This window comes from Gymnodraco acuticeps, unplaced genomic scaffold (genome assembly GCF_902827175.1).
Source record: "Gymnodraco acuticeps unplaced genomic scaffold, fGymAcu1.1, whole genome shotgun sequence".
NCBI classification, from domain to species: domain Eukaryota; kingdom Metazoa; phylum Chordata; class Actinopteri; order Perciformes; family Bathydraconidae; genus Gymnodraco; species Gymnodraco acuticeps.
Window position 1 is genome coordinate 1 of NW_022992066.1, and position 26297 is coordinate 26297.

Consider the following 26297-nt stretch of genomic DNA (forward strand, 5'->3'; position numbering starts at 1 on the left):
TCTCTCACATCCGGCTGCTTTTCATTTAGCTGATGAGGCGTTCAAGCTCTTTATTCTTTCACTGAGTTTTCTAATTTGGGATAGTAGGCCTACTGAAGATACTTTTTATGTCGCCCACGCCTATAACGCATTTTAATATAATTAAATGCAGCATAAAGCACTGTAAATTATAGTCATAATCACTTTGAAATATGCATAATGCTTTAAAACAATAATCCACATTATAATGACTCATAAAGTCAATTATCATATTACTTAGAGCTGGTCAGTGTCTTTTTTGCAATACAATAATCATCACTAATCATGAATAGTCAACATACTTTATAACTAATAACATTACACACTTTTATAATGTTTTATAATGACTTAAAAAAAGGTCAATTATTAACATACTTCATAAATGCTCACTGACATTTAGATGACCGACAACATTTGAATACTGCTTTTACTTGAATGGATCAGCTATATTTGTTTTATATATGATTTAATATTGTAAGGAAACAGTAACTGGGGCTTCATTCAACCATAATTAGTACTTTTGATGCTTTAAAAAGGGGCCTATTCTGCTCATTCTCATGTTCATATTAGTATTTAGGGTCTCTACCGTGACATGTCTCCATACTGGCCGGCTCTGTTGTGATTGGTCAACCGCTGTAAAATGTCCCGCCCATTAGCCTATCCCGTACAATGTGATCGAGCGCATAGTTACGGTATGTCAGTATGTTCTGGAAAGGAGAGTGAATAATTAAATAGAAATGCAAGAAAAAGAAGGGAGAGGGTCATGATGCAACTATTTCTGATACATTATTATTAGCTAAGTGTTTAACTGCTGTGGCTGAATTTATTCCGAACATTACAATAATTCTCCACGGTTTAAAAGAAGGTAATTAATTCTAATAAGGTATTAAATGTGAGTGATAGGCTGTAGCGTCCCTGAACTTAAATCTCTAATCCCCCAATATCTACGACCTGAAAGCTCATTAGAGGTGCTTAATTACACATTCAATTCAAGTGGTTTCATTTGCTCTGAATTGCCAGATGAAAAGGTGTCATTATGCAGCATTAGGAACGAGGGACAGCGACGGAGCTTCATCAGTATTCCTGCTCTCAGAGGCCGAGCAGCGGGGAATTATCTGTGAAGCCGGACTGGAGGATTGTAATGAAAGCTGCATGAGTCAGACGGCCCGGGGCCAGGAGGAGAGCAACGACACACAAACAAGATGTGCACACACTCACAAACAAGATGTGCACACACTCACAATGTGTTCAGACTGATACATAAAACATTGAGGGGCTTGTACAGCAGAGGCTTCTGGATAGTCTCCAGTCTTTATGCTAACTAAGCTGACCATCTCCTGGCTGTAGTTCATATTAAAGAAACAGACATAAGAATGGTAATGATCTTCTCATCTCTCAGGAGATAGTTAGATTCTCTCATCTAACCAGTATAAAAAAAGTATATGGGGAGGCTGTGGCTCAGTGGATAGAGTGCTGGACTTCGAATCAGGGGGTAGCAAGTTCGGGTCCCACTGCAGTCAGCATGTCGTTGTGTCCCTGAGACACTTCACCCCAAATTGCTCCTGTGGGGATTGTCCTCAGTACTGAATGCATGTAAGTCGCTTTGGATAAAAGCGTCTAACAAGTGACATGTAATCAGGGGCGGTTCTAGGGGGGGGCCAGTGCCCCCTAATACTTTTTTAAATGTATATTTTCTGGTACTCGGTTTGCCAAAAACCGCAGGATTTTTGTTGCTGCAATGTGAGATTGTGCAGACACCCTTATGTAAAGTAGAGATGTAGCTGTTCATTGCCTTTATTTATATATAAATATGGTGTTAGTGCAAACATTGCACTATAACTTAAGCTGAAGCTAACAGTAATAACTATAAGATCTATCTGAAATAAATAAGTGTACTGAAACAAATACCAATAACTGTATTGCATTGTTTTCTTATGCGCAATTACTTCATTAGTTCTCTTTTTCGTCCTGCATTTATTGTGCCCCCCTCAGAAAATAACTGGCCCCCCAGTGGCCCCCCCAGTCAAATTGGTCTAGAACCGCCACTGCATGTAATGTAATGTAATATATATCTCCCAATAAAGAGCTGCCGTTATGTTTGGAGTTTCCCTCTCCTGTAGTGTGTTCCATAGGTTTTAGTGCATGTAAATGGTCTGCAAAGGCTAAAATCCCTGTGTTCCCTCCAGAGGGAGTTTCTCTCACACGCACTTTGTGTACAAGATACAGACAGAGACTGTGGGCCAGGACGCCCTTGAAAATCCCAGTGAAATAAAAAAAGCTACAGAAAACCCCTGATAATTAAACGTGTCTGGTTTCACATTTCATCATGGTAACACTTTTCTGTATTATGAAACATTCATATGCGAACATAAAGTGTCCCCGGTGGGCTGCATAATTTAATTAGGAGGATGAGGTGAAAGCGGGACAATCTTCCCATGCTGCATTTAAAAAGAGTGTTTTTGATTAGAAGTGAATCCAGCAAGCAGCCTGCGGCGGGAAGAAGACGCTGCCGCCATGCAACACAGATCTCTGCAGAGAGACCACAGAACGGGGGGGAGAAGGGATTTCCAGCAGGGGCAAAGGGGAGTGGGTTTAGTAGACTTCAATCTCAGCTGAACAAATTGAGTGTTTATTTAGCAACATGCTCTGCCAATGTATTACATCACAGCCAACAAAAGTCAAGCATGAAAAGCAGCGAAATCCCCCGGTGTCTTACATCACAGGCGCTGAAAAGCAACTGTTCCACCTCCAACATATGTGTGTGTGTGTGTGTTGTGTTAGGTGTCTAATTGCAGAGTGTGAACGGTGGCAGCCTGTGAGTCTGTACCTCCTTCACTCTCTGGATCATCGGCTGCAGCCAATCAGTGTTGACCTCGCAGTGGCTGTCCAGGAAGGTCAAGATTAAGGCTGTGGCCGAGTTGGCTCCTTTCACACGGGATCGGATCAGACCTGAGGAGGGAAACACAAGGAGTCTAAAAAGAAATTCTCTTTAAAACATAGACGGCTTTACAGAAGATGACAGATTTGACAGGTGAAACAGAAGACAGTACTAGACAGGAATGTACACACAATGCATTGAAAAGTATAAAAACATCTATAGAGTGGTTAAGGAATGAGTCCTAAAACCTGGAACTTAGTCAGCTTTCAACAATTCTGCTTCTCTTGACTCCAAGTCAACTGTTTTCTGAATATGTTTTTGGTTGTAGGCCTGAATTAAGATCTGTGGTTAACACAAGCTGAAGAGATTTATATTCTACGACAAAAAAATACGCCAGTAAATACCTCACTGGTGGATTAAAAAACTGCGGTTGCTAATACATTTCTAAATGAGACAACTAAACGTCATCACGCCCAACATTAGCCACCTTTAGCTTAGCGGTTTTGACGTGAAGTCATGTGACCGTCAGTGGCGTTTTCTCCCGGAGGCCAAGGGAAGCCAGGCTTCCCCTGTTTTTTCGGATTGTAGTTATAATTTAAATAAATAAATACAAACACTTTGTTTTGTTTCGATAATTCTCCTTTGCTGTGTGTTGCTGCCGGCCCGGCTCTCCCCCATTCTCATTGAGTATTTTACAAAGAGTGAAACAAACAGCGCCCCTCTAGATGTTATGGTGAAACAGTAGATTGCACTCACTGTTGCGAGAGGAGGCCAGCCGAATCTAGCTTCCCTTGGTGAAAAAAAATGGAGGGATTGACCAATCAGATGAGGCCCACGTGATGCCCCTGCCAACCTGTGATTGGTCAGGGCCATGCCAAGGGAAGCTAGCCGCCTCTTGCTTCCCTTCAGAGGCGGCTGGCGGCTGGCGATTTGATTGGACACTGCCATCCAATCAAATCACATCAACATCAGTTTTAATACTGTAACTGTCATCACCGCCGTTAGAAATTATCAAGCAAATGAAGCATTATGGAGGGTGGAGATTTGGCGTACTTAATCAAACATAACTTTACTAAACTTCCGCTACAGCAGCAACTAAAAATTAAATCAGATGACAGGCCAATGCCCGCACTCGAGCTGTGTGTACGCAGAGGAAAAAGGGAGAGAATCGGACGTTCAATGAGGACAATTATGTCCGCACGTAGTGGCTAACTGGAAGCGCTAAACTTCAGCGTCTAATTTGCTGGCCATGTCTTCTTTTTGACAAGGATTCGTGCTCCCTGAACAATCCTTGGGCAACTTCAGGATTCATCGACCTTGCCAACCTGTCACGGGCAATTGAGAGGCACGGTAAATCCAAAAATCACATAGATTGTGTGATTGTCTGCATACATTAATAAGTAAAATGCTTAAATTAATAAGGAGAGAGTTTCAGCTGGAGAGTGCGTGCGGACCTGTCGGTTAGATAACAGGCGTGTGCAAGTCCTGCATCTGTGTGATACAAATGTGTGTCAAATGATACCGGGCGCTGTAATCACTCATCTGGTTACGTTATTGACCACCCCCCGACCCAAAAAATGGGCTTCCCCTACATTTTTCCCCACGCCACGCTACTGGTGACCGTGCTGTTAGGGCTGAACGATGTCATGGCGATAACCACGATATGCGCATGCGCGATATTCACATCGCAGGGACGTGCGATTTTATTAATTATTTATATTACTTTTATATTTTTAAGATGTGCGATATTAAGTAGGTACATTAACTCAAACACGTCATGTTACAATTATTTTGCTGCTTGCTACAAAAGGAAAACGTGCACGGCTCTCATGTCAGGGGTACTTCAGTGAGTGACATGCAGGCTCTGCATGCACAGCAAACCCCCAATCACAATCATTCTTGATCAGATCACAGCAGGCCCCGCCCCGCTAGTTTGCAGACCATCAAAACACCGGTAAAAAATGAGCGAGGCACAGGAGGACGATACCGGCGAGAATGAAGAAATACTTCCAAAGAGAAAAGCAACATCTGCCATCTGGAACTATTTTGTATACAAAAAGGTTCTTCTCTTCTTCATTCACAGATGAACCCCCTTATTTGAGGGTAAGCAACATGCATTATCATGACATGTTAGATCATGACTTAAGGTATGATGAGTCAACCAGTTAAGTCGATCCAGACGTCCGTGACTAAAATCCTTCATCCGGTTAAATATAGTTAAAAAAAACGCAATATATATTGCAGGGGGACAAAATATCACAATGTCAGTTTTTTTCAATATCGTGCAGCCCTACAGTACGTGCTGTAGTTCCTTTATAGCCCAACATTAGCCTCCTTTAGCTTAGCGGTGGTGACGTAAAGTCATGTGACCGTGCTGTAGTTCCTTTATAGCCCAACATTAGCCTCCATTAGCTTAGCGGTGGTGACGTGAAGTCATGTGACCGTGCTGTAGTTCCTTAATAGCCCAACATTAGCCACCTTTAGCTTAGCGGTGGTGACGTAAAGTCATGTGACCGTGCTGTAGTTCCTTTATAGCCCAACATTAGCCTCCTTTAGCTTAGCAGTGGTGACGTGAAGTCATGTGACCGTGCTGTAGTTCCTTTATAGCCCAACATTAGCCTCCATTAGCTTAGCGGTGGTGACGTGAAGTCATGTGACCGTGCTGTAGTTCCTTTATAGCCCAACATTAGCCTCCTTTAGCTTAGCAGTGGTGACGTGAAGTCATGTGACCGTGCTGTAGTTCCTTTATAGCCCAACATTAGCCTCCTTTAGCTTAGCGGTGGTGACGTAAAGTCATGTGACCGTGCTGTAGTTCCTTTATAGCCCAACATTAGCCTCCTTTAGCTTAGCAGTGGTGACGTGAAGTCATGTGACCGTGCTGTAGTTCCTTTATAGCCCAACATTAGCCTCCTTTAGCTTAGCAGTGGTGACGTGAAGTCATGTGACCGTGCTGTAGTTCCTTTATAGCCCAACATTAGCCTCCATTAGCTTAGCGGTGGTGACGTGAAGTCATGTGACCGTGCTGTAGTTCCTTTATAGCCCAACATTAGCCTCCTTTAGCTTAGCAGTGGTGACGTGAAGTCATGTGACCGTGCTGTAGTTCCTTTATAGCCCAACATTAGCCTCCTTTAGCTTAGCGGTGGTGACGTAAAGTCATGTGACCGTGCTGTAGTTCCTTTATAGCCCAACATTAGCCTCCTTTAGCTTAGCAGTGGTGACGTGAAGTCATGTGACCGTGCTGTAGTTCCTTTATAGACCAACATTAGCCTCCTTTAGCTTAGCGGTGGTGACGTGAAGTCATGTGACCGTGCTGTAGTTCCTTTATAGTAGGGTGACCATATTTTGATTTCCAAAAAAGAGGACATGCTGCCCCCAGCCTCGAGATACTTAATGATACTCAACGTTTACTCAAAGATGCCTTATTGTTTTAAAGTATGCCTCCTCTGTATGGATATACAATTATTAGTTATATTATTTTACTGTATATAACACAATAATATCTCTCTATAACCAAAGACACACCAAACCAAGGTTACTCAACAATCAACATGCTTTATTATGCCTAGAATTATCTCTGACAAATCTCAAATGCACAAGAATAACTTAAACATCAACCTTTAACAAAATAATAGCTCTCTTTTCAAGTCTTACTGGACACAAATAAATAACAAAATATATGAAATAGTATAAAATAGAAAATCCAGCTTTAACAAATAATCTCTTTGTATCTTGTCAATGTAAACAATACAACAGTAACCTCACAAATATACTAATCTAATTATTTTAAAAGTGCACTATGCAGTTTTGGATTTCACATTTGCATAATTGCCCAGTGGCGAACCGTCAGGGCCTTCAAGGTATTCAGAGAATACCCTGGAACACTCAGATAAAACAAACAAAAAATCGATTTAATTATATAAATAAAATGTAATAAAATGAATAAATGAGAATGGTATCTGTGTTGTTGATCTGTAATAATAGAGTTACGTTGATTTGTTTGTCCTTCTCGGACCATGCTCTATGCATTGCAGTGGTTTTGTGTTAGAAAAGAAAGCAACCAATCAGATCTTGTTCTGGGTCTCCGGGTAGAATATCCTTCAACAAGGTATTCTAAATCCTTGATCGAATGCCCTGGCCGTTGCACTGAATGAGAGCGTACGTTTGGACTGACAGTTTGATCAACCAATCATATATTGATTTGTAGCCAATGGGCGTGTTCTTCCAGAGTTCCCCTCGGTTCCAGGGTATTCTAGAAGGCCCGCTAGTTAACTGGCTCGAGACAGAGGATCCTAGAATGAATGCGACGAAGCAATTCATGCTGTTTTATTGTTTTTAACGTTGAAATGACAAGTGCAACAGGAGAAGATGAAGTTGTTGCGGAATTGTTGTGAGTACCCTTTTCAAGACGACAATTCAGTGAAAAGACGGACATTATAATGCTGCAGAGGGGGGGTGTGTGTGTGTCTACAGAAGGTCCAGTTGTGATAGACACGGTTCGCCACTGTAATTGCCATTAGTGAACATAACATAACATAACATTTGATTATCTAAATCAAACCAAACACATTTTGAGGCACCATGAACCAAATATAAGCCTACTTTAAATGTCCAGGCCCTGTCATTGTAAACAACCAGTGAAACGACAACTTTTCACATATTTCTAGCTTCAAACAGTTTTCTAGGGTCCCAATTTAAAATTAAAAGTTTAAAGTTTCTCTCCCACAGCTCCATAGCTTTCTCTCTCTGCATAGCTGCATACTTCAATCTTCTTCATCCCGCTTTTCTTCTTCATCCTCCTTCGATATTTAGCTGTGGAGCTGATCTTTCCCAGCAGTTTTCGGTTGCTCAACAAATAAGCATGAAAGTCTTTGCAAGACATGTCTTTCAAATTGTATTGCACACATAGAATCCCCTTCAGTGACTCAACAGACAGCTGGTTCCTCTCCTTGGTCACTGGCTCTGCATCAGTGAGAAAACCCTCTCAACATTTGCATTGTGAGAGGAAAGTGCAAAGACAAACTGCAATCTTCAGTAGTTCTGAGTAACATGCAATGCTTTTGGCCTTCTCAAAATATTTGGTCCACTTCTGGAGCACCTGCAGGCCACTGAACTCCTCACCACTACCTTTCTGTGAATCTCTTCAGATTGGTGACCTGGTCAAAACACTTGACATCATCAATTACCACCCCCTTCTCTCCTAGGAACTTGATGCAGGCCTCCACATCATTCCACTCTGGTGGCTCACTCAGATCCATCCACGTGAATGTGGAGAACTCTTCCATGGGAGTCATCCACTTCTCCAGATACTCCAGACATGTTCTGTACAGGCCTTGCACATCAGCACAGAACTGGTCATATTCCTTACCAAGTCCATCACTACGCTTTTGTGCCAGTAGTCCCTTAACTTTAAGGGACATGAAGTTGTTGCTCTTGCGTTCAAGAAGAATGGTGTGGATGCTGTTCATTATTTTCTTTACCTCCATAATGGAGTTCTTCTCCTTTTCCATGTCTTGAATGTGGGTGTGGAACGCAGACATGAGTGAGTGCATGTGCCAGAGGTAGATCTCACTGAATTCGTTTTCAAAAAACTTCTTGATCACTATGGGTGGTTTTTGCTGAGACAGAAAGAATGCCTTTAAGGCTGGAAACATCTGTATCATCCTCTCAATGCCTGGGAACAATGACAGCCACCTTGTCTTGCTGTGAGAAAGCATCCTTCTTTCTGTATTCAATGTCAACAAAATCACAGTACTCCTTCAGGCTCTCAGTGCGCACAGTGTAAATGTGGAAGTACTGGTAGATTTTGAACATGATATTCTCAAAGTCAATATCTATTGTGTCTGCCCCATGATGAACACAATTATTCAATATGTGTGCTGGGCAACCCACACCGATCAGAGTGTTCTTCTGCAGCAACCTCTTCAAATTTGCAAACACATTCTTTCCCCCTTCATCATATGGAGGACGGAACATGACTTAAGTATAAATAAATAAATGTATGAAGAAATACAGGAATAAATAAATAAATACAGGAATAAATAAATACAGAAATAAATAAATGTTGAAATGAATACACAAATAAATAAATAAAAGAATAAATGCATAAATAAATATGGAAATAAATACATCAATGTATAAATAAATAAATAAAAGTCGAAAATAAAATAGAACACACGTTATTTTATATCTTTCATTTATTTCTACATTTACCCGACATACATTTATTTATTTATGTATTTATGTGTCCGTATGCTAATGAGGTGGGCGGTCCTAACCTCAGTCTGAAGCAGGATTGGTTACAGGAGTGTGTGATCATTTCTGGCAGAGGGCTCTACTACTAACGCCTGGATAACCGCGCTGATTCGAATGCAGGAGCTTTACTGTTTAGCCCTTATCTTTATACATCCATGGTTTATCCACAGTTGTAAGGTTTATTTATGGGTATTGATTTAAGAGCCATTGGAGATCATTTACGATCATTAGCGGACCATTTAGAGAACGGAGAACCAAAAGACTATGTCCAGTTTCGTGTGGAACGATGTATAGAGGACTTGGCTCAGCTCGACATGATGTGACTTGCCACAAATCTATTGCTTCTGCCTGGCTCCAACAATTGGCGAATCCTGCTTCAGACTGAGGTTAGGACCGCCCACCTCATTAGCATACGGACACATAAATACATAATAATAAATGTATGTCGCGTAAATGTAGAAATAAATGAAAGATATATAATAATAACGTGTGTTCTGTTTTATTTTCGACTTTTATTTATTTATTTATACATTGATGTATTTATTTCCATATTTATTTATGCATTTATTCTTTTATTTATTTATTTGTGTTCATTTCAACATTTATTTATTTCGTCATTTATTTATTCCTGTATTTATTTATTCCTGTATTTATTTATTTATTTATTTACGTATTTATTTATTTATTCCTGTATTTCTTCATACATTTATTTATTTATACTTAAGTCATGTTCCGTCCTCCATATTATCACGTCGGATTCCTCCAAAGTTTGTGTTGCAATTATCGCCAGTAAATGCAATGCATTTTTCAGACAAATTGTTTTTTGCCAATGTTTCAATGAGATATTGTGCAATGGTTTCTGCTGTCTCATTTGGTGTGTCTTTAACCTCGATTAATTTTGTTTGCATGTCACCCCTCTTCCAGTCAAAGTACTGGATTGGGAATATTTTCACTGCTCCGTGGTTACTCCCGTCTGTAGAAACACCACAGTACTGGATTTCTTTGAGTGCTTCATGTGCGACATCAATCGAGTGGGGCGCTATAACACCATTGACAATGGCTTCGGTTTTAGTGCGCACACTAGGCCTACTGCATTTTTTGGCAGTGTCAGAGTCTGGAAATGCTTTTTTTTAGCAAGGCACTTGTGCAATCCATAGATCTGTAGCTGTTGTGATGTTTCACAGTGTGAAATGCAAACGCACCCTCCGCTGCATTTACAGCATCCTCTGTTTTGCCTGGTCTAACAAAGAAGTCTGTCAACTTTGCCGACAAACTCTCACCTTGCACAGCTTTCCTGTTTGTCTGTGTCCATGTGCGCTTTAAGATCGCCTGCACCTTTATTGGACACACACACGTATGTGCAAGCTTTGCACACGGTGCACTCCGCCTCCCATTTGTTTCGACCGGGTCGGTACATTTGGAATTTCTTCTGCAATTAATCTGTAAAAGTACATTTGCGCTTTGGCATTGTGAATGTGAGCTGCGGTCCGCTCTGTCCCCTTCCTCTGTTTGTGTGTCAGCGTAGTTGTAGAGCCGCCCACGAAGCTTCAGACTCAGAGATTACGTCACACACGCAACAGAGTACCGTAGTATTCTGTGCAATGCGCCAGTCAATTTAAGATACAGTATTTATTATCATTATAGTATTACTATTTCGGCGATTAGATAAAATATAAATTATATTTGATGCAACGGGAAAAATATTGTTTTCCATAACTTTTCCAGGGCCTGGAATTAGCATTTTGAATTTCCATGACTTTTCCAGGTTTTCAATGACCGTAAGAACCCTGTGAAGAGAGGCATCTGTTTGTTCAGAGTTCATTAAAACAACTAAAACTTTAAAGGACAAAAAGCAGCCTTGAAGTCTGACTTTGAGATAGAGATAGATTTGTACCTGAGTGTATCCGTATGAAACCTTGAAGAGGAGGTCATGTTTCTCGTGTTGATTACTCAAACAGCTTGCAGCATCAACAGGGATTAATTCACGTTGTATAGAAATATGATTCATCGGGATAGAGCGATTATTCTTAACAACTTTGTTTTAATCCAATTCCTCAGAGGTGCACTTTGTAGCGAGGCTCAAACAGCTTTAAACAACAAGTTTAAGGAGGAGGAGAACAAACACTTTAACAAACACTTGTATGAAGAAGCTTGACTCCAAACAGCAGTCAGGTGTTCATACATGCTGCCAACACATGGGGCCCAAAGAGCCTTTTTCAAAGCTTTATTAAAAGGATTAAGCTTTCGTTATAATCAGTTGATTCCATTATGGATTAAAATAACAAGGTGTGAGTCATAGTTTATATTGAATACATCAAAGGTCACCTATCATGCTATTTTTAGGCAACAGCATAGGTCTCAGATATATAAAAAACATGTCTATGAAGTGTTTTGCTCAAAATACCAAACAGATCACCCATTCTAGCCATGCCTCATATCCCTCTATTTCACTTCCTGTTTCAAAAGTGCTGATTTGGGGATAAAGCTTTAAATAAATAAAAAAGGATGGGTCTGAGCTCATGCGGGACCCGGCAGCTACTGCCTAAACTAAATGCTGCCGTGATGAAACGCCATATCATGGATTATCAAGGATTCTCTCTGAAACAGTCTGGAGCTCAAAGGCTTTCTCTCTTGCCGGTTATACCACAAGGTGAGTTCCTTTTTACTTCCTGCTTCTTCACACACATGCTCTCCAGTACAGGTTAGCTCTGAGTGTTAGCGATGCTAATGTAAACACCGACCATATTACGTCCAAAACAGTCGGGCATTGTTTCTGATAGCAACGTTTCTGATTGGGCCGTGGGTCCACATTTCAGATATTACGTCATATCGGACGCAAATCTGGATCAGCTCCGTTGTTCCCCGTTTTTAGAGATTTGGGTACGGAGGAAAAGAGAGAGGGTTTTATTTTCTGACGCTGCGTGAGTTCCCTGACGCACCGGGGACACATGTTTATGTTATGATTCTGTTTAGTTTTGTTTTTGTTGTGTGCTTTTTTGTGCTTTTTCCTGTCTCACCCCTCCCTTCTCTGTTTTCCTCTGCAGGGCTGGTGTGTGACTGGGAGTTGGCTGGCTCCTCCCAGTAGCAGTCGAGGCACACCTGTTTCCACTCACCTCTTCACCTGTAGATATAAAAGCCCGGTCCTCATGCCACTTCCCTGCCAGATAATTCCTTTGTGTTTCGACTCTCCGGTGTGTCTCGCTGCTCTCCTAGTCTTTTGGATTTATTGTGTGGATTTTTGCCTCCTGTCCCTGACGTCTCAGTGCCAGCCAACTTCCTGACTCCACTGCCGTATTTTTCTGTTCTTCTGCTTGAATAAAGCTTTTTGTTTTTTACCATCTCTTTCCAGTCGTTTGCTTTGGGGTCCAATATTCTATAGGCCGTAACAGTTTATGTATAAAAGACATAACAAAGTGCATTTTGCATTATAGGTCCCCTTTAAATACAGTTTTGTTTTTATGAAATACTCAGTCATTTCCTAACACAGCTGGGAACTCTTGTTCTGCGAGGGTTATATCGTCTTCGTGTGTGTGTGTGTGTGTGTGTGTGTGTGTGTGTGTGTGTGTGTGTGTGTGTGTGTGTGTGTGTGTGTCGAACAGACCTGATAAAGAGATGTATATGTACAGTCCATTTAGTGTAATGATAAATTATTATTATTATCAAAACTTTAAAATAATCTAAAAGATGTCATTAAACAAGGTAACATGATGCTACCTACCAACAACATAAACACAATTTATATTAACTTATTTAACTACATTTATTTAAACTCCTCCTAATAATTTGCACTGTAAAACTTGAATTTAAACTGTTGACAGGAGTTGCAAAAACATATAACTATAAGGAGCTGTTTAAAGTAGGAGTTACAAACATTTCTTAAAGTCAAGATGCAAGTCCCTCTGTATTGGTGTTATTTATTTCTGCTGTTATTTATTTGTTCCTATGTCTTCTACTGCATTGAGAGAAGCCTGTTGTTGTACCTGAGTACGATGTTTTTCTGGTGTTGAATATAACTGTATCTCTTGGCTCATCCAGTTCAGGAAACAGGGCTTATTGAACATTTATTTCTCAACAAAAAGATGTCAAATATTTGGATATTGTTAAGAATAAAACTCGAGCTCTTTGGATGCCAGTCGGTTTAAATTCAGTATTCTTGTGTTGTGTCAGCTTGCAGACCAAAACAAAGTCAGCGAAGAGCATCAACCTGAGTAAAACGGATTAATGTTAAGACATCAAAACAAATTAGCAGCGCTGCTTCTTTTGGCTTTCAGCTTGGCAGAACTTTGTTGTGGAGGTCGAGCATTTAATCTCATTCAGGGATTAATTTAATCCAATTCAGAAACTGTGGGAGAGGAAAAAATAACAATGCTCACACGCTTTCTACAGTTTGTGGGTTTTAATAATGGGATATAACTTTTTAATGCACCTGGCTACAGGAATTCAAATGTTCTATGAACGACAATACTTACAGAATTATTCAATAAGTAATATCACTAATTCACTTTTTTAAAACTATTTTTATTTTTGTATTACTATTTACTTGCTCTATATATTTTTTTTCTGTTTATCTGTGTTTTGTGTTGCTCTGTTGGAGAAGCCTGTGACACAAGATTTTCGTCGGCATAACTACACTGTAGCTATGTTCGTATGAACCTTGAACCTCAAGTAATTTAAAGAAATGTATCAGGGAAAATTATAAATATTCTCTCTGTCAATCTTCTAAAAATGTGATAATTTGAGGCTTTTATCTTTTATCTATTTCAATGTAATTTTTTCAAGAATAGGCTCATAGATCTTGTCATGGCGATATACTTTTCTTAGTGAGATCTCGTTTCGCTTTCCACCACCAGAGTCCAAGTGGTGCCACGTAATGACATCACCGATTTTCTCTGCAACGCTGCTCACAACAGAAACAATGGAGGACTGCGTCGGGTCGATGCTCGTGTGGGTTTTAATTGTGCTAAGCCAGTATATAACAGCGAACGGGTGGACATTAAAAGTATAGTAAAAAAAATAGTATGACACGTATGCTTGGTTAGTGTTTCCGACATTGTATATGTGTGTTTTTGTGTGTTGGTCGCGTCCTAGTCACTTTGCGATCCGAGCGCTAATGTTTTATTTTCTTCGCCACACTCGCCATGATCTGTTATTGCTCTGGTTCATCTCAGAAGTATCTGGTTCTTGCCTAGCAGCTTTTTGGTTCAAACTACAAACTGTTTTTTGGGGCTGAGTGGAAAAAGGGTATTTGAGGGCCATAGAGAGGCGAAGTCCCGCCCATCTACTTCCGGTCAATGGGACCTTATTTCGGAAAAACTATGTATTGAAGTCAATGGAGAGAGAAAGATTATCTTTCGATCCCGTTTGAATTGTGCCATGAATTACACATATGATGTTTGTCAATCTTAAAAAATAATTTCCGTGTCAAAAAAGTCACAGTTTGTCGTAAAACTGTTGAAATATAAGACGATGAAAAATACGCAACTAGAAAGACTACAAATCCCAGAGTCCCGGTCCCGCATGCTGGCTCTCACGGAACCGACTAACTCCCCTTGTGTGTGTGTGCAGCTCTCAACGTGCCCAGACTTGGAGTGATTTTCACCTCTTTTAATACTTTCCGCCTCATTCTGAAAGAAAGAAGTGAAATGTTCCAACGTGACGGCCGTCTTGGTGTGTGGTGCGAGATGGGAGATGTAGTTCATTGAGCGGTTTGGGGGAAACTTCTGAAGCAATTAGAAACAGGACTCAGAGACACGAGGAGAGCTGGAGCTTTGATGGCAAACACTGACGGTTTATTTGGAGCTTCGGCCGGAGAATAAGACAGGTGGTGTGTCACGAGGTGTCACAGCGGTTGCCAAATCAATTCTGAAGAACTCTTCTGCAGCTCCAGGTTTTAATTAGTTCGGAGTGTAATAATCAACATTCTTCATCAGCGAGACTAAAGCAATATGGACCCTGAATCTAACTAGAGCTCTCGTCCATAGAAAATAATGTGCGCCAGGGAACCTACGTCCCTGAACAGTAAACTACCTCATGGCGGCTTGTGCTCTGTCACAGACTGGCAACAACAATGTGCCCAAGCTGCTCCTCCTTAAGAGAGATAGCAGCAATACCCAAGGCCGTAGACCAGTGCCACGGGAAAGAGAAAGTGAGAGGAGAAAACGATGAACTGGGTCAAAGGTTGAATACTTAAGCAAATTATTCCCTAACAAGCGGTTTCACACACAAAATGTGTTACTTCACAGTTTTACGACACATTTTTATTTTTTTGACTTGCAAAATTATCTTTTAAATTGACAAACATCATGTGTGTAATTCGTGGCACAATTCAAACGGGATCGAAAGATAATCTTTCTCTCTCCATTGACTTCAATACATAATTTTCCCGAAATACGCTCCCATGGAGGTCCACCGGAAGGGGAGGGACTTCGCCTCTCTATTCTAGTTGTGATCATATGGCACTTATACCTTTGTGTTGGTTTGCTCGAAAAATAAATAACATATTTGGCACATTTAAGATCTTGCATCACGCCAGCTTGCCTCCCCCTTTGTCTCCCCCGTCCCTCCACACTCACCCTCTCGCCGTTCGTTCTTCAGGCAGCGCACTTTGGGGATCTGAGCGAGCAGCTGGCAGTCCTCAGCTGCAGGAGGAGAGGAGAGGAGATGTTATGGAGAAGCAGAACACACACTGAGAAACACAACCTCTGTCACTTTAAACACACACTGTCACTCAAGCAGAGAGCTGCATAGATACACACCCTCAGTATAACATAAACAAATCACAAACAGTCCAACAAATAACCAGAAACACACAACAGCAGTTCTTAGTGACTCAAACAAAAAGGGCTTCATTGGGAAAGCAATCCAGCTTTCTCCCATCCTCCACTCCCTTTTTGTACACAAACAATCTCTTTTTGTTGATGCATATGGACATCGTTACAAACACAGGTACACACACACTCCCTTGAGAGGATTAGCAGCAGCGTAGAGAGTGAGTGTGACCTTGCTGAGGGATTGTGGGTACATCGACCCCCCCGCAGCGATGCAGCCGTATGCTGACGGAAACAAGCGTGACATGTTGTAATGCGCCTTGATTACATTTGATGTGTGTACAAACCTGTCGTATCACAGGGGACGTGTGAGAGCAAGGGTGTGTTAGCGCTTTAGAGAAGCTGGTGTGTGTGTGTGTGTGTGTGTGTGTGTGTGTGTGTGTGTGTGTGTATAAGTGTGTTTAGTTAGGAGGAGGAGGGGGGTTTAAAGCACTCAGGGAAGAAGAGCATAAAGTCATAGATCCCAGCCACTGAGCAGATGTTTTATACTTGTAGCCAGATTGTGTGTGTGTGTTTGGGAGTGTGTCTGTGTGTGGTGTGTGTGTGTGTGCATGTGTTTGGGAGTGTGTGTTTGTGTTTGTGAGTGTGTGTGTTTGGGAGTGTGTGTGTGTGTGCGTGTGCATGTGTGTGTGTTTGGGAGTGTGTGTGTGTGGGAGTGTGTGTGTTTGGGTGTGTGTGTGTGTGTGCGTGTGCATGTGTGTGTGTTTGGGAATGTGTGTGTGTGTTTGGGAATGTGTGTGTGTGTTTGGGTGTGTGTGTGTGCGTGTGCATGTGTGTGTGTTTGGGAGTGTGTGTGTGTGTGTGTGTGTGTGTGTGTGTGTGTGTGTGTGTGTGTGTGTGTGTGTGCGTGCATACATTATAAAGTCACATGCATTATGTGTGCTACTTATATCCATGTTTTGAATGTATAATATGTTCATGCACGAAGAAAACGACTTAATGAAGAATCTTTTAAAAAGTCTGACTGTGGTGAAATATATATGTAGGTTTATTGTCCGTGTAGCTCCTATCCCAAAAATCGGAATAAATATCCCTATTTTGCATCCCTAGAAAAAAAAATGTACGCATTAATTTGTTCAATTTGACTTTTGCATTATTGATCTGGAGTTGCCGATGGACTGGTGCCACGTGTGCCTCTCTCCTGCCAGGACAACAGCAGAAAGTCATTCAATTCTCGTACCCTAACTGCCAAAACATTGCTCCATAGCTCCAGCACGAGGTCTCCTCATCCTGCTGCTCTGAGAGTCACATGTAGGGATCCCTCCTCTGTTGCTCTCCCTGAGGTTTCTCCCATGCTCCCTTTAAACTGTGGGTTTTCTCTGGAAGTTTCTCCTTGTACGATGTGAGGGTCTAAGGACAGAGGGTCTAAGGACAGAGGGTCTAAGGACAGAGGGTGTCGTTTTTCTCATACTGATATTCTGAACAATCTGTGCTGTTGTATTTGCTGTAAAGTGTCTCTACTGTAGGCTATTTTTATTGTATGTACAGCACTTTGGCTCCACCAAAAATTGTTTATAAATGTGCTAAATAAATAAAACTTGATTTGTTTGATTTCTGACCTCACAGTAAATATCACCTAAAATGAGGACGGAGTGATTAAAGCGAGCCTTAACAGGATTACACTCAGGCCGGATGATCCCTCGACATCCTCCTCCTCCCTCAGCCTGCATGACGGGACAAACTGAGCTCACACTCTCACTGACTGACTAAATGTTGATCAAACAATACAAAACAAAAACATCACAACATAAGTATTTTGTTGTCTTATGTTGTGTTTTTGTTTTGATGGCACCCTTGAAAGGGAGAAGCATTTATCTCATTGTACATGTATAATGACATTAAACTATTCTATTCTACATAAGAAGACGTATGCTGTCAAAAGCTCAAATATAGAAACTGAAACTGGGACACATTTCTGACCTGATTCAAGCTTTCACTGTAAGATCACTGACTGAGTTTACACACTTACAGTATATCTCACTATTGTGGCTAATATGACAATACATAGAATTTGATGTGGGTAATGAAAAGGGTATTTTAAACAGCACCTTATATATTTGAATGTTGCAAATTAGGTGTTATAACGAATGTTTGAATTACCCGATAAAATGTGTGATATGCTATTATTATTTAGGTTTTAAGAGAACTCTTTGGATATGTAAACAACATATTAAGTAGGGATGCTCCGATCGATCGGTCACCGATCGATATCGGCCGATACTCACTCTCTACCGATCGATCGGTGCTCTCTAAACATGCCGATCGCGAGAGCCGATCGCATGACGTAAAATACATGACACTTTTCTCTGTGTGCGGCAAAACAAGCTCACCAAAATGGCTTCACCGGTCTGGCATTATTTCAAGGTGTCCGAAAAAGACAGTAAAATAGCGGTATGCAACGTGTGTGAAGCAGAAATCCTGCAGCTCCGCCCGCCGGACAGGTAAGCGCAGCGAAACACACACACAGGGAGAACCAGACCGCAGTTCATTTCCTCATATTCCAAACGAGAAATGACGGTAGCAAATCACCCGGTTCTTTACGACCAGAACTATTAACGGGATACAAACCGGAGGAACCAGGCATGGAGGGAGGTGGCAGAGACAGTGGGTGAAACTGGTACGTTTTCGCCTGTTTGGGGAGTTTATATATATTTATATATATTGCTCGCATAAAATCCCCGGGGTTTTTTGCTTTGTATGTCGGGGGCGGGAGATTCATGTGATTGGTTGTTGGTCGCGTTGCTCGCAAAAAATCCCCAAGCTTCAGACACGCCCAGCTCCAAGATTTTCGAAAAGCTGCTGTGTGGACGTACCGTAAGAGTTAGACCTAACACACTTAGCTATTTGATCTACCTCTGGAACAAGCTAAACTAGTTATTATAAATATATTTATTCTTCATTGTCGGGTCACTCATTACTGGATCAGTGAGCTGCATGAGATACTGACAGGCTGTCAGGAGAGAGAGAGAGAGAGAGGGGGAGAGAGGGGGGGGAGGGAGAGAGGGGGGAGAGGGAGAGAGGAAAAGAGAGCGCTTCCGCTCATTTCTCCCGTGTTATTCTCCAAAGTGAATGTAAACTTGAATAATGTTACATCATTTGAATGTAATAATTAAGTTGATTGTTGTTTGTGGATGCTCCAGTGAATGAGCCCCATTAACTGAGTTCTAAACATCACTTTAAATGGAAGATTTAAAGTGATGTTTAAATCTTCCATTTAGGCCCCGCCCACTCGATCGGATCGGCGATCGGTATCGGCCGATACTGATTCCGGCGATCGGCCCCGAAATTGGCGATCGGAGCATCCCTACTATTAAGTATTATGTGTCTCAAAGGGTTTTGCAGCAGTTCACATTTCTAACATTGTATAATAAGATTTTACATATTATTAAAACATGGATATAAACTTATTTAAAGGTCACCTATCCTGCTATTTTTAGGCAATAGCATAGGTCTCAGATTGATATATAAAAATATATAAAAAACATGTCTATGAAGTGTTTTGCTCAAAATACCAAACAGATCATTCTAGCCATGCCTCATATCCCTCTATTTCACTTCCTGTTTCTAAAGTGCTGATTTGGGTATAAAGCTTTAAAGAGGAGGGGTCTGAGCTCATGCGGGACCCGGCAGCTACTGTCTAAACTAAATGCTGCCGTGATGAAACTCCATATCATGGATCATCAAGGATTCTCTCTGAAACAGTTTGGAGCTCAAAGGCTTTCTCTCTTGCCGGTTATACCACAAGGCGAGTTCCTTTTTACTTCCTGCTTCTTCACACACATGCTCTCCAGTACAGGTTAGCTCTGAGTGTTAGCGATGCTAATCTAAACACCGACCATATTACGTCCAAAACAGTCGGGCATTGTTTCTGATAGCAACGTTTCTGATTGGGCCGTGGGTCCACATTTCAGATATTACGTCATATCGGACGCAAATCTGGATCAGCTCCGTTGTTCCCCGTTTTTAGAGATTTGGGTACGGAGGAAAAGAGAGAGGGTTTTATTTTCTGATGCTGCGTGAGTTCCCCGACACACCGGGGACACATGTTGATGTAGAAAAGACATCACAAAGTGCATTTTGCATGATTGGTCCCCTTTAAGAGAATTTAAATTAATCTAGTTTGCACGGCTGCATCTAAGGGAACATTATTAAAATATGAATTGTCCCTTGCCAAGAATTATTAGAATATTTGGGGAATTATGGCAGAAATGTAATATTGTATTCATTTAAATGCAGTCAGTGGTTTATAGTAGAAACATGTCATCATAAAAATCAGATTTTTATATGAATACAACAATTATTTTGTACATTTTTTTAAGGTTTTCACTGAGGGAGTCCATTTTCATTATATACATAAAAACCTTCTTTAGCATGCTAGGTTTTTTACCTCAAATTATTTCAGTGTGGTTGTATTAACCAAGGTTACAATAGAGGCTGTTTATCTTTCTTTATATATACATAATGCATTAAATAATCATAAAAATAACTATAAGAAATGTCTGCTTTCAGTTTTGATTAGCAAATTGTGGACTAATTAATGGGCTGTGTTTAAGCAAACCAAGAGAGAAACACCTCATAAAGGCCCACATCATTTGGCAAATAAAGCAGGCTGTCTCTCCCCTCAGTGTGTGTGCAGTCTGACAGGAAATAAAACAACATGTTGAGTAACAGCCTGCAGTGATTTGAGGTTTTAGAGAACACGCGGCTCGACCTCCTGCCTTCAAACCGCATCTTAAACAGCAGTTTTATTCTCCTTTCACTAATAGCAGATTACTGAGACTTTAAATAAAATGCAGCGTTAGAAAGTGGAGAGGAGGAGACCGCAGAGGAGCAGCAGGAGGAAACCAAACCGATAATGAGAGGGTTATCCTGTTCACAGTCAAAACTAGAAACCACAAACTGCAGCAAACATTTTGAGACCAGTTGGTTTTGTGGTAAAAACAGAATGGCACATTTATGGAAAGATAGTTAAGATAATGCACACTTCTCACTGGATAACAAGGATGTAATCAAAGCCATAAGAAAGGATAACTTAAACGCTAAATATCACAAATATATATATTTTTTAAATGTAATTGTTGTATTTTTATCACAAGGTAAACCACATAATATCTAATAAATTGACATGAGTTTGCAGTGTTTATTATTATTACCATCTAAACTGTTTCTATGGATTATATTTATTATCTGCCTCTGTTGCACGATATAAAGAAAATACACGACATGTGATAACGTTGTTTACTATCAAAAATATGACCTGGGTGATTTAACAGATATTAAAGTGTATTCAGTTCTGCCTTTTGGCTGCTTTCAGTACACCGCTAACAACCACTAAATGCCTCTTAAATTGAAGGGAAATTATATTAAATGTTGAAGAAATTGAACATTTAATTGAACAAAAATAATAGATATAGTCTCAGTCGTATCTTAATATCTTTACCTGGTTTTAAAGGACACATGACAGTTACTTTAGATCTAGTTGTTCTATGATTTACCTTGTCCAACTGAGTCATTAAATCCACATTACTGATGAGTTTTATCAACATTTTCATTAGGTATCAAACAATATCGTCACGATGCTGAAACAGGTCAGTCAGAAATAGTGTGCTATTTGATTTTCTATCGCTCAACCCTAAAGTAATGCTGAAATGTGAAAGCCATTACAGGGAGGAGGTTAAAGTCTTGCTGCAGGACAAGAAACAGGCGGCCATGTTGGCTCTAAAGTCATCATGGTGTCAGTGCAGCAAAGCGTCCGCAGCACAGGGTGAGTAAACAGGCATTAGTGAGATAATAGAGCTCCACTGCTGCTGCCACTGACACACACTGCTAAGAAGTCTGGACACCTCAGAGTGTGTGTGTGTGTGTGAGAGTGTGCGTCATGGCCTGAGTACACAGTGAAAGTAGGTCACTGTGCTGTTCCCACACACACACAAGATGCATGTGTTGGTGATTACACACAGAGCTGTGGACAGTGTAAACTTGAGCTCAATGTAATTATTCTGCCTAATGCTGGCAAAGGGGTGAAAATGTGTTTATCCTCAGTCGTGGTGCGCTACGTAAAAACACAAGCCGCACTTTATGGTGCAATTAACTCTAAAATGTCAAGTTCAATTACACCACTTATCTGCTTTTTGCATAACAAATGATCAGTTCCTCATGGCAGCGGCGGCAGCTCCAGATTGTTCTGGTTGATAATTGTTCAGGGAATACACTGAAGCTTTAAGATTTTACAAACAGGGTGAACTATGCATGGAGAGAAGAGAGGAAGGAGTACTGAGAATTAAAATGAAGACAACAAAATATATATATTCAATAATAATAATAGTATTAAAGGGGACCTATCATGCAAAATGCACTTTGTGATGTCTTTTATACATCAACATGTGTCATGTGTCATGTCATGTGTGTCGGGGAACTCACGCAGCGTCAGAAAATAAAACCCCCTCTCTTTTCCTCCGTACCTAAATCTCTAAAAACGGGGCTACAACGGAGCTGATCCAGATTTGCGTCCAATATGACTGTAATATCTGAAATGTGGACCCACGGCCCAATCAGAAACGTTGCTATCAGAAACAATGCCCGACTGTTTTGGACGTAATATGGTCGGTGTTTACATTAGCATCGCTAACACTCAGAGCTAATCTGTACTGGAGAGCATGTGTGTGAAGAAGCAGGAAGTAAAAAGGAACCGGTATAACCGGCAAGAGAGAAAGCCTTTGAGCTCCAGACTGTTTCAGAGCGAATCCTTGATAATCCATGATATGGCGTTTCATCACGGCAGTGTTTAGTTTAGACAGTAGCTGCCGGGTCCCGCATGAGCTGAGTTTTTTATATATTTTTGAATATATCTGAGACCTATGCTATTGCCTAAAATTAGCATGATAGGTTACCTTTAATAATTAATAGATATATAAATTACAAAAATAAAATAAAATAAAATAAATTACATATTCAATTAATTATTTAAAATGTTTTAATCAATATAAATATTACCCTAAAACTGAAATCAAGATGATAAAATATAAAAATGTATATAAATTAAAAAGGTTACAAATCTATAAATATGGAACTTTTTTAAATAATATAAAAATACATAATAGTAGATACTAAAACTATAGTTTAAAAAACTGCATATGGAGAAAAAAAAACCGGTATAAATGTTAAGTGTACCCTGATACAATGTTTTCTAAATCAACAGCTGCAGCTGATTGCTGTGTTGTGTTTCCATCCCTTCACTGATCATCACAAAAGACCGAATCCTCAGGAAAATCTCAACTCCAAAATTCAATCTGATTTCCTGTGATATCCGACATCAGTGTGACTCACTTTCAAAGCCACTCCTGTCTCTTGACATTATCCTCGCCCTACATTTTCTCCTTTTTCTCTTTCTCATGTGCTGGAACATTCCTTTGACATTTGCATCACACTTATTCACAGCAGAATGAAGAGCTTTTTACAAAGGGCTGCAGACAAGATTTGGGAAAAGCTGAAGTTTAAAGATCCCCTATTATAATCTTTTTCAACATTATACTAGAGGTGTCAGATATATACAGAACCTGTCTCCGATTGGCTGAAACACCAAACAGATCATTGTAGCATCCCCTCTGTTTCAGCCCTGTTTCCAAAGTGCTGATTCTGTGTCTGTAGCTTTAAATGCTACTGAGCTGCTGCTGGCCACGCCCCTCTGAGAGATGATTGGTTTGAAAACAACACAATGGTGCTCTAGGAGGAGATTCAGGTGATAAGGTGGGTGAGTGTTACATTGGTTGGTTAATGGCTAATGGTTGCCTAAGTATTTTTTAACACTAGAACCGCCAACGGGTCAATTTTACCCGCAGCTATTTTTTGATTGTATGTAACTTTTTTGCAATAAAATATTAAAGTCTCCCAGTCCGTGACTTTTCCTGAAAGTGTGTTATGTAGCACCCTCTGTTGTTAAAAATTGTCAATATGAAGTCAGATTGAAAAAAAATCGCCCAAAGAAATTGCCATTTATACTTATATCCGCCAGCGGGTAATATTTACCTCATAGAAAATGCAGCGTAAACATGACGTGTTGCTATAGCAACGCCTTTTGTCTACTGCGGTTCCTTATAGATAGAGAGATAGATAGATATAGATAGATAGATCGATAGATAGTTATAGATAGATAGAGAGAGATAGACAGATAGATAGTTATAGATAGATCGATAGATAGATAGATAGTTATAGATAGATAGAGAGAGATAGACAGATAGATAGTTATAGATAGATCGATAGATAGATAGATAGATAGTTATAGATAGATAGACAGATAGATAGAGAGAGAGATAGAGAGATTTGTACCTAAACAAAACACAAATCTAACACCAAGCGTTTAAATCAGCACTGGTAGCGATATTTTATACTTCATGCTATCTGCACAAACTATATCACATGAAAAGCTGAGAGTCCACAGATTATATTGGTATAAGTTCCATCCCTGTGCGATCAAAACTCACTGTTCTACATGATAAATAAAAGAACATTGTACCTTGAAAATCAATAGCGGGTAAATTTGTCCCGTTGGCGGTTTTAGGTATGAGCGACCTCTGGCGGTTCTAGTGTTAAAGGAGTCTTTTTTCACATTAGCATTCCTAATCTTGAAGATATACACATTAGTTAAAACTAAGCATTTTCCAAGCCCGAGAATTAGGAAAATTAAGCAATTTCTCAACCCCGCAACTACATCTCTAACCACAGCATTAACCAGCAATGAAACATAAACTCACGGTCATCGCTGAAGTCGTCTATCAGGATGATTTCTTGAATCAGAGAATAAGGACTTCGGATCAGGACACTGGGAGGGAGGAAACAGAGGGGCGAGGGTCAGAAAAAACGAGTCGGTTTCATTCCTCCTGATTTATGGTGCTGCTTATGTTCGACCTCATTACCTCTTGATGGTGCGCAGGAGAGTGGAGCGAGCCTCATTGTGGAAAGTGATGATGATGCTCGTGGAGGGAAGGTCTGAGTCATATTTCAGAGACGCACACCTGCAGAGAGGAGGGTTTATCACACAATCATCACACAGTGAGGGAAGCTTCACCTCGCTTCTCTCCAGGAACAACATACATGTGTTACACTGGCACATCGGCCCGTGAACACACACACACACACACACACACACACACACACACACACACACACACACACACACACACACACACACACACACACACACACACACACACACACACACACACACACACACACACACACACACACACACACACACACACACACACACACACACACACACACACACACACACACACACACACACACACACACACACACACACACACACACACACACACACACACACACACACACACACACACACACACACACACACACACACACACACACACAGCTGTGATTAGCAGAGGTGCAGTGTGGAGTCGCCTCAGTGTTGTTGCTGGAAATATCCGGTTGCCGGGTAACAGTTGCACAGTTTTCTAACGCTTTCTGCTTTAATGTGCTTCCTGTGGCTCGGAGCTAAGGCCTTGCCTCATATAGTGAATAACAAAAGGAAAGGCTGCAAAGAACATACAATGAGGACTCATGATTTAAAATCTGCATGTTGGGTTTATATTATATTTAATTTTGCACAGTGCAGACTGGAAAAGGGCAAAGAGAACATCCAGCAAAAGACCGCAAGCTTGACGCCGGTCCGCTGCAGTATGGGCTCAACTTTAGTACAATTTCCCAGTTTGGAATCAAAAAAGTTCATCTAATCTAGTCTAGTACATCAGTTCATTTTTTGTCTAAAAAAATTTAAAAAATCATTAGAAGGACACAATCAGGACACATCACATTCTTTTACAGCCATTACTGGTTTGTGAGAATATGATTTTATCCAAATCCCTCATAAAGGGACCTGAAATGATTTTATATGTTTCGCCGGAGATGCACAAAATAGCTCAAGGTTCCACCTAGTGCTGCTGGGTCTCAGCTGTAGGAGATGGGCTATCTGGGCCGCCCATTAAAGCAAGTGTTTACATTTATATTTTGTCCACCCCCTGTGTGTGAGGGATACCACGTATATACCCAGCAGTCAGGACACCTCACACAAGCTTTAAGATCAACACACTTCTCTCACCTCACTTACTCCAACCCGTAAGATTTAATCTAAATCCACCTGCAGCACAAGCAAGATTAATCCTCAATCAGATGGTGCAGGTGAGAGCAGACAGAAACACACACACACACACACACACACACACACACACACACACACACACACACACACACACACACACACACACACACACACACACACACACACACACACACACACACAC

At 40.7% G+C, this 26297-nt stretch overlaps 1 protein-coding gene across 1 annotated transcript in view; it reads right to left on the reverse strand.

Moving 5' to 3' along the window:
- Window positions 1–2845: 2845 nt before the first annotated feature.
- Window positions 2846–26297, reverse strand: part of galnt16 (UDP-N-acetyl-alpha-D-galactosamine:polypeptide N-acetylgalactosaminyltransferase 16) — a gene marked incomplete at its 3' end in the record, with an annotated part of 44545 nt that continues 21093 nt past the window's right edge. The window contains 4 exon segments of the mRNA XM_034202271.1: window positions 2846–2967; window positions 15721–15786; window positions 24726–24793; window positions 24888–24986. Of these exon segments, the coding sequence (XP_034058162.1) occupies window positions 2846–2967; window positions 15721–15786; window positions 24726–24793; window positions 24888–24986 (355 nt within the window).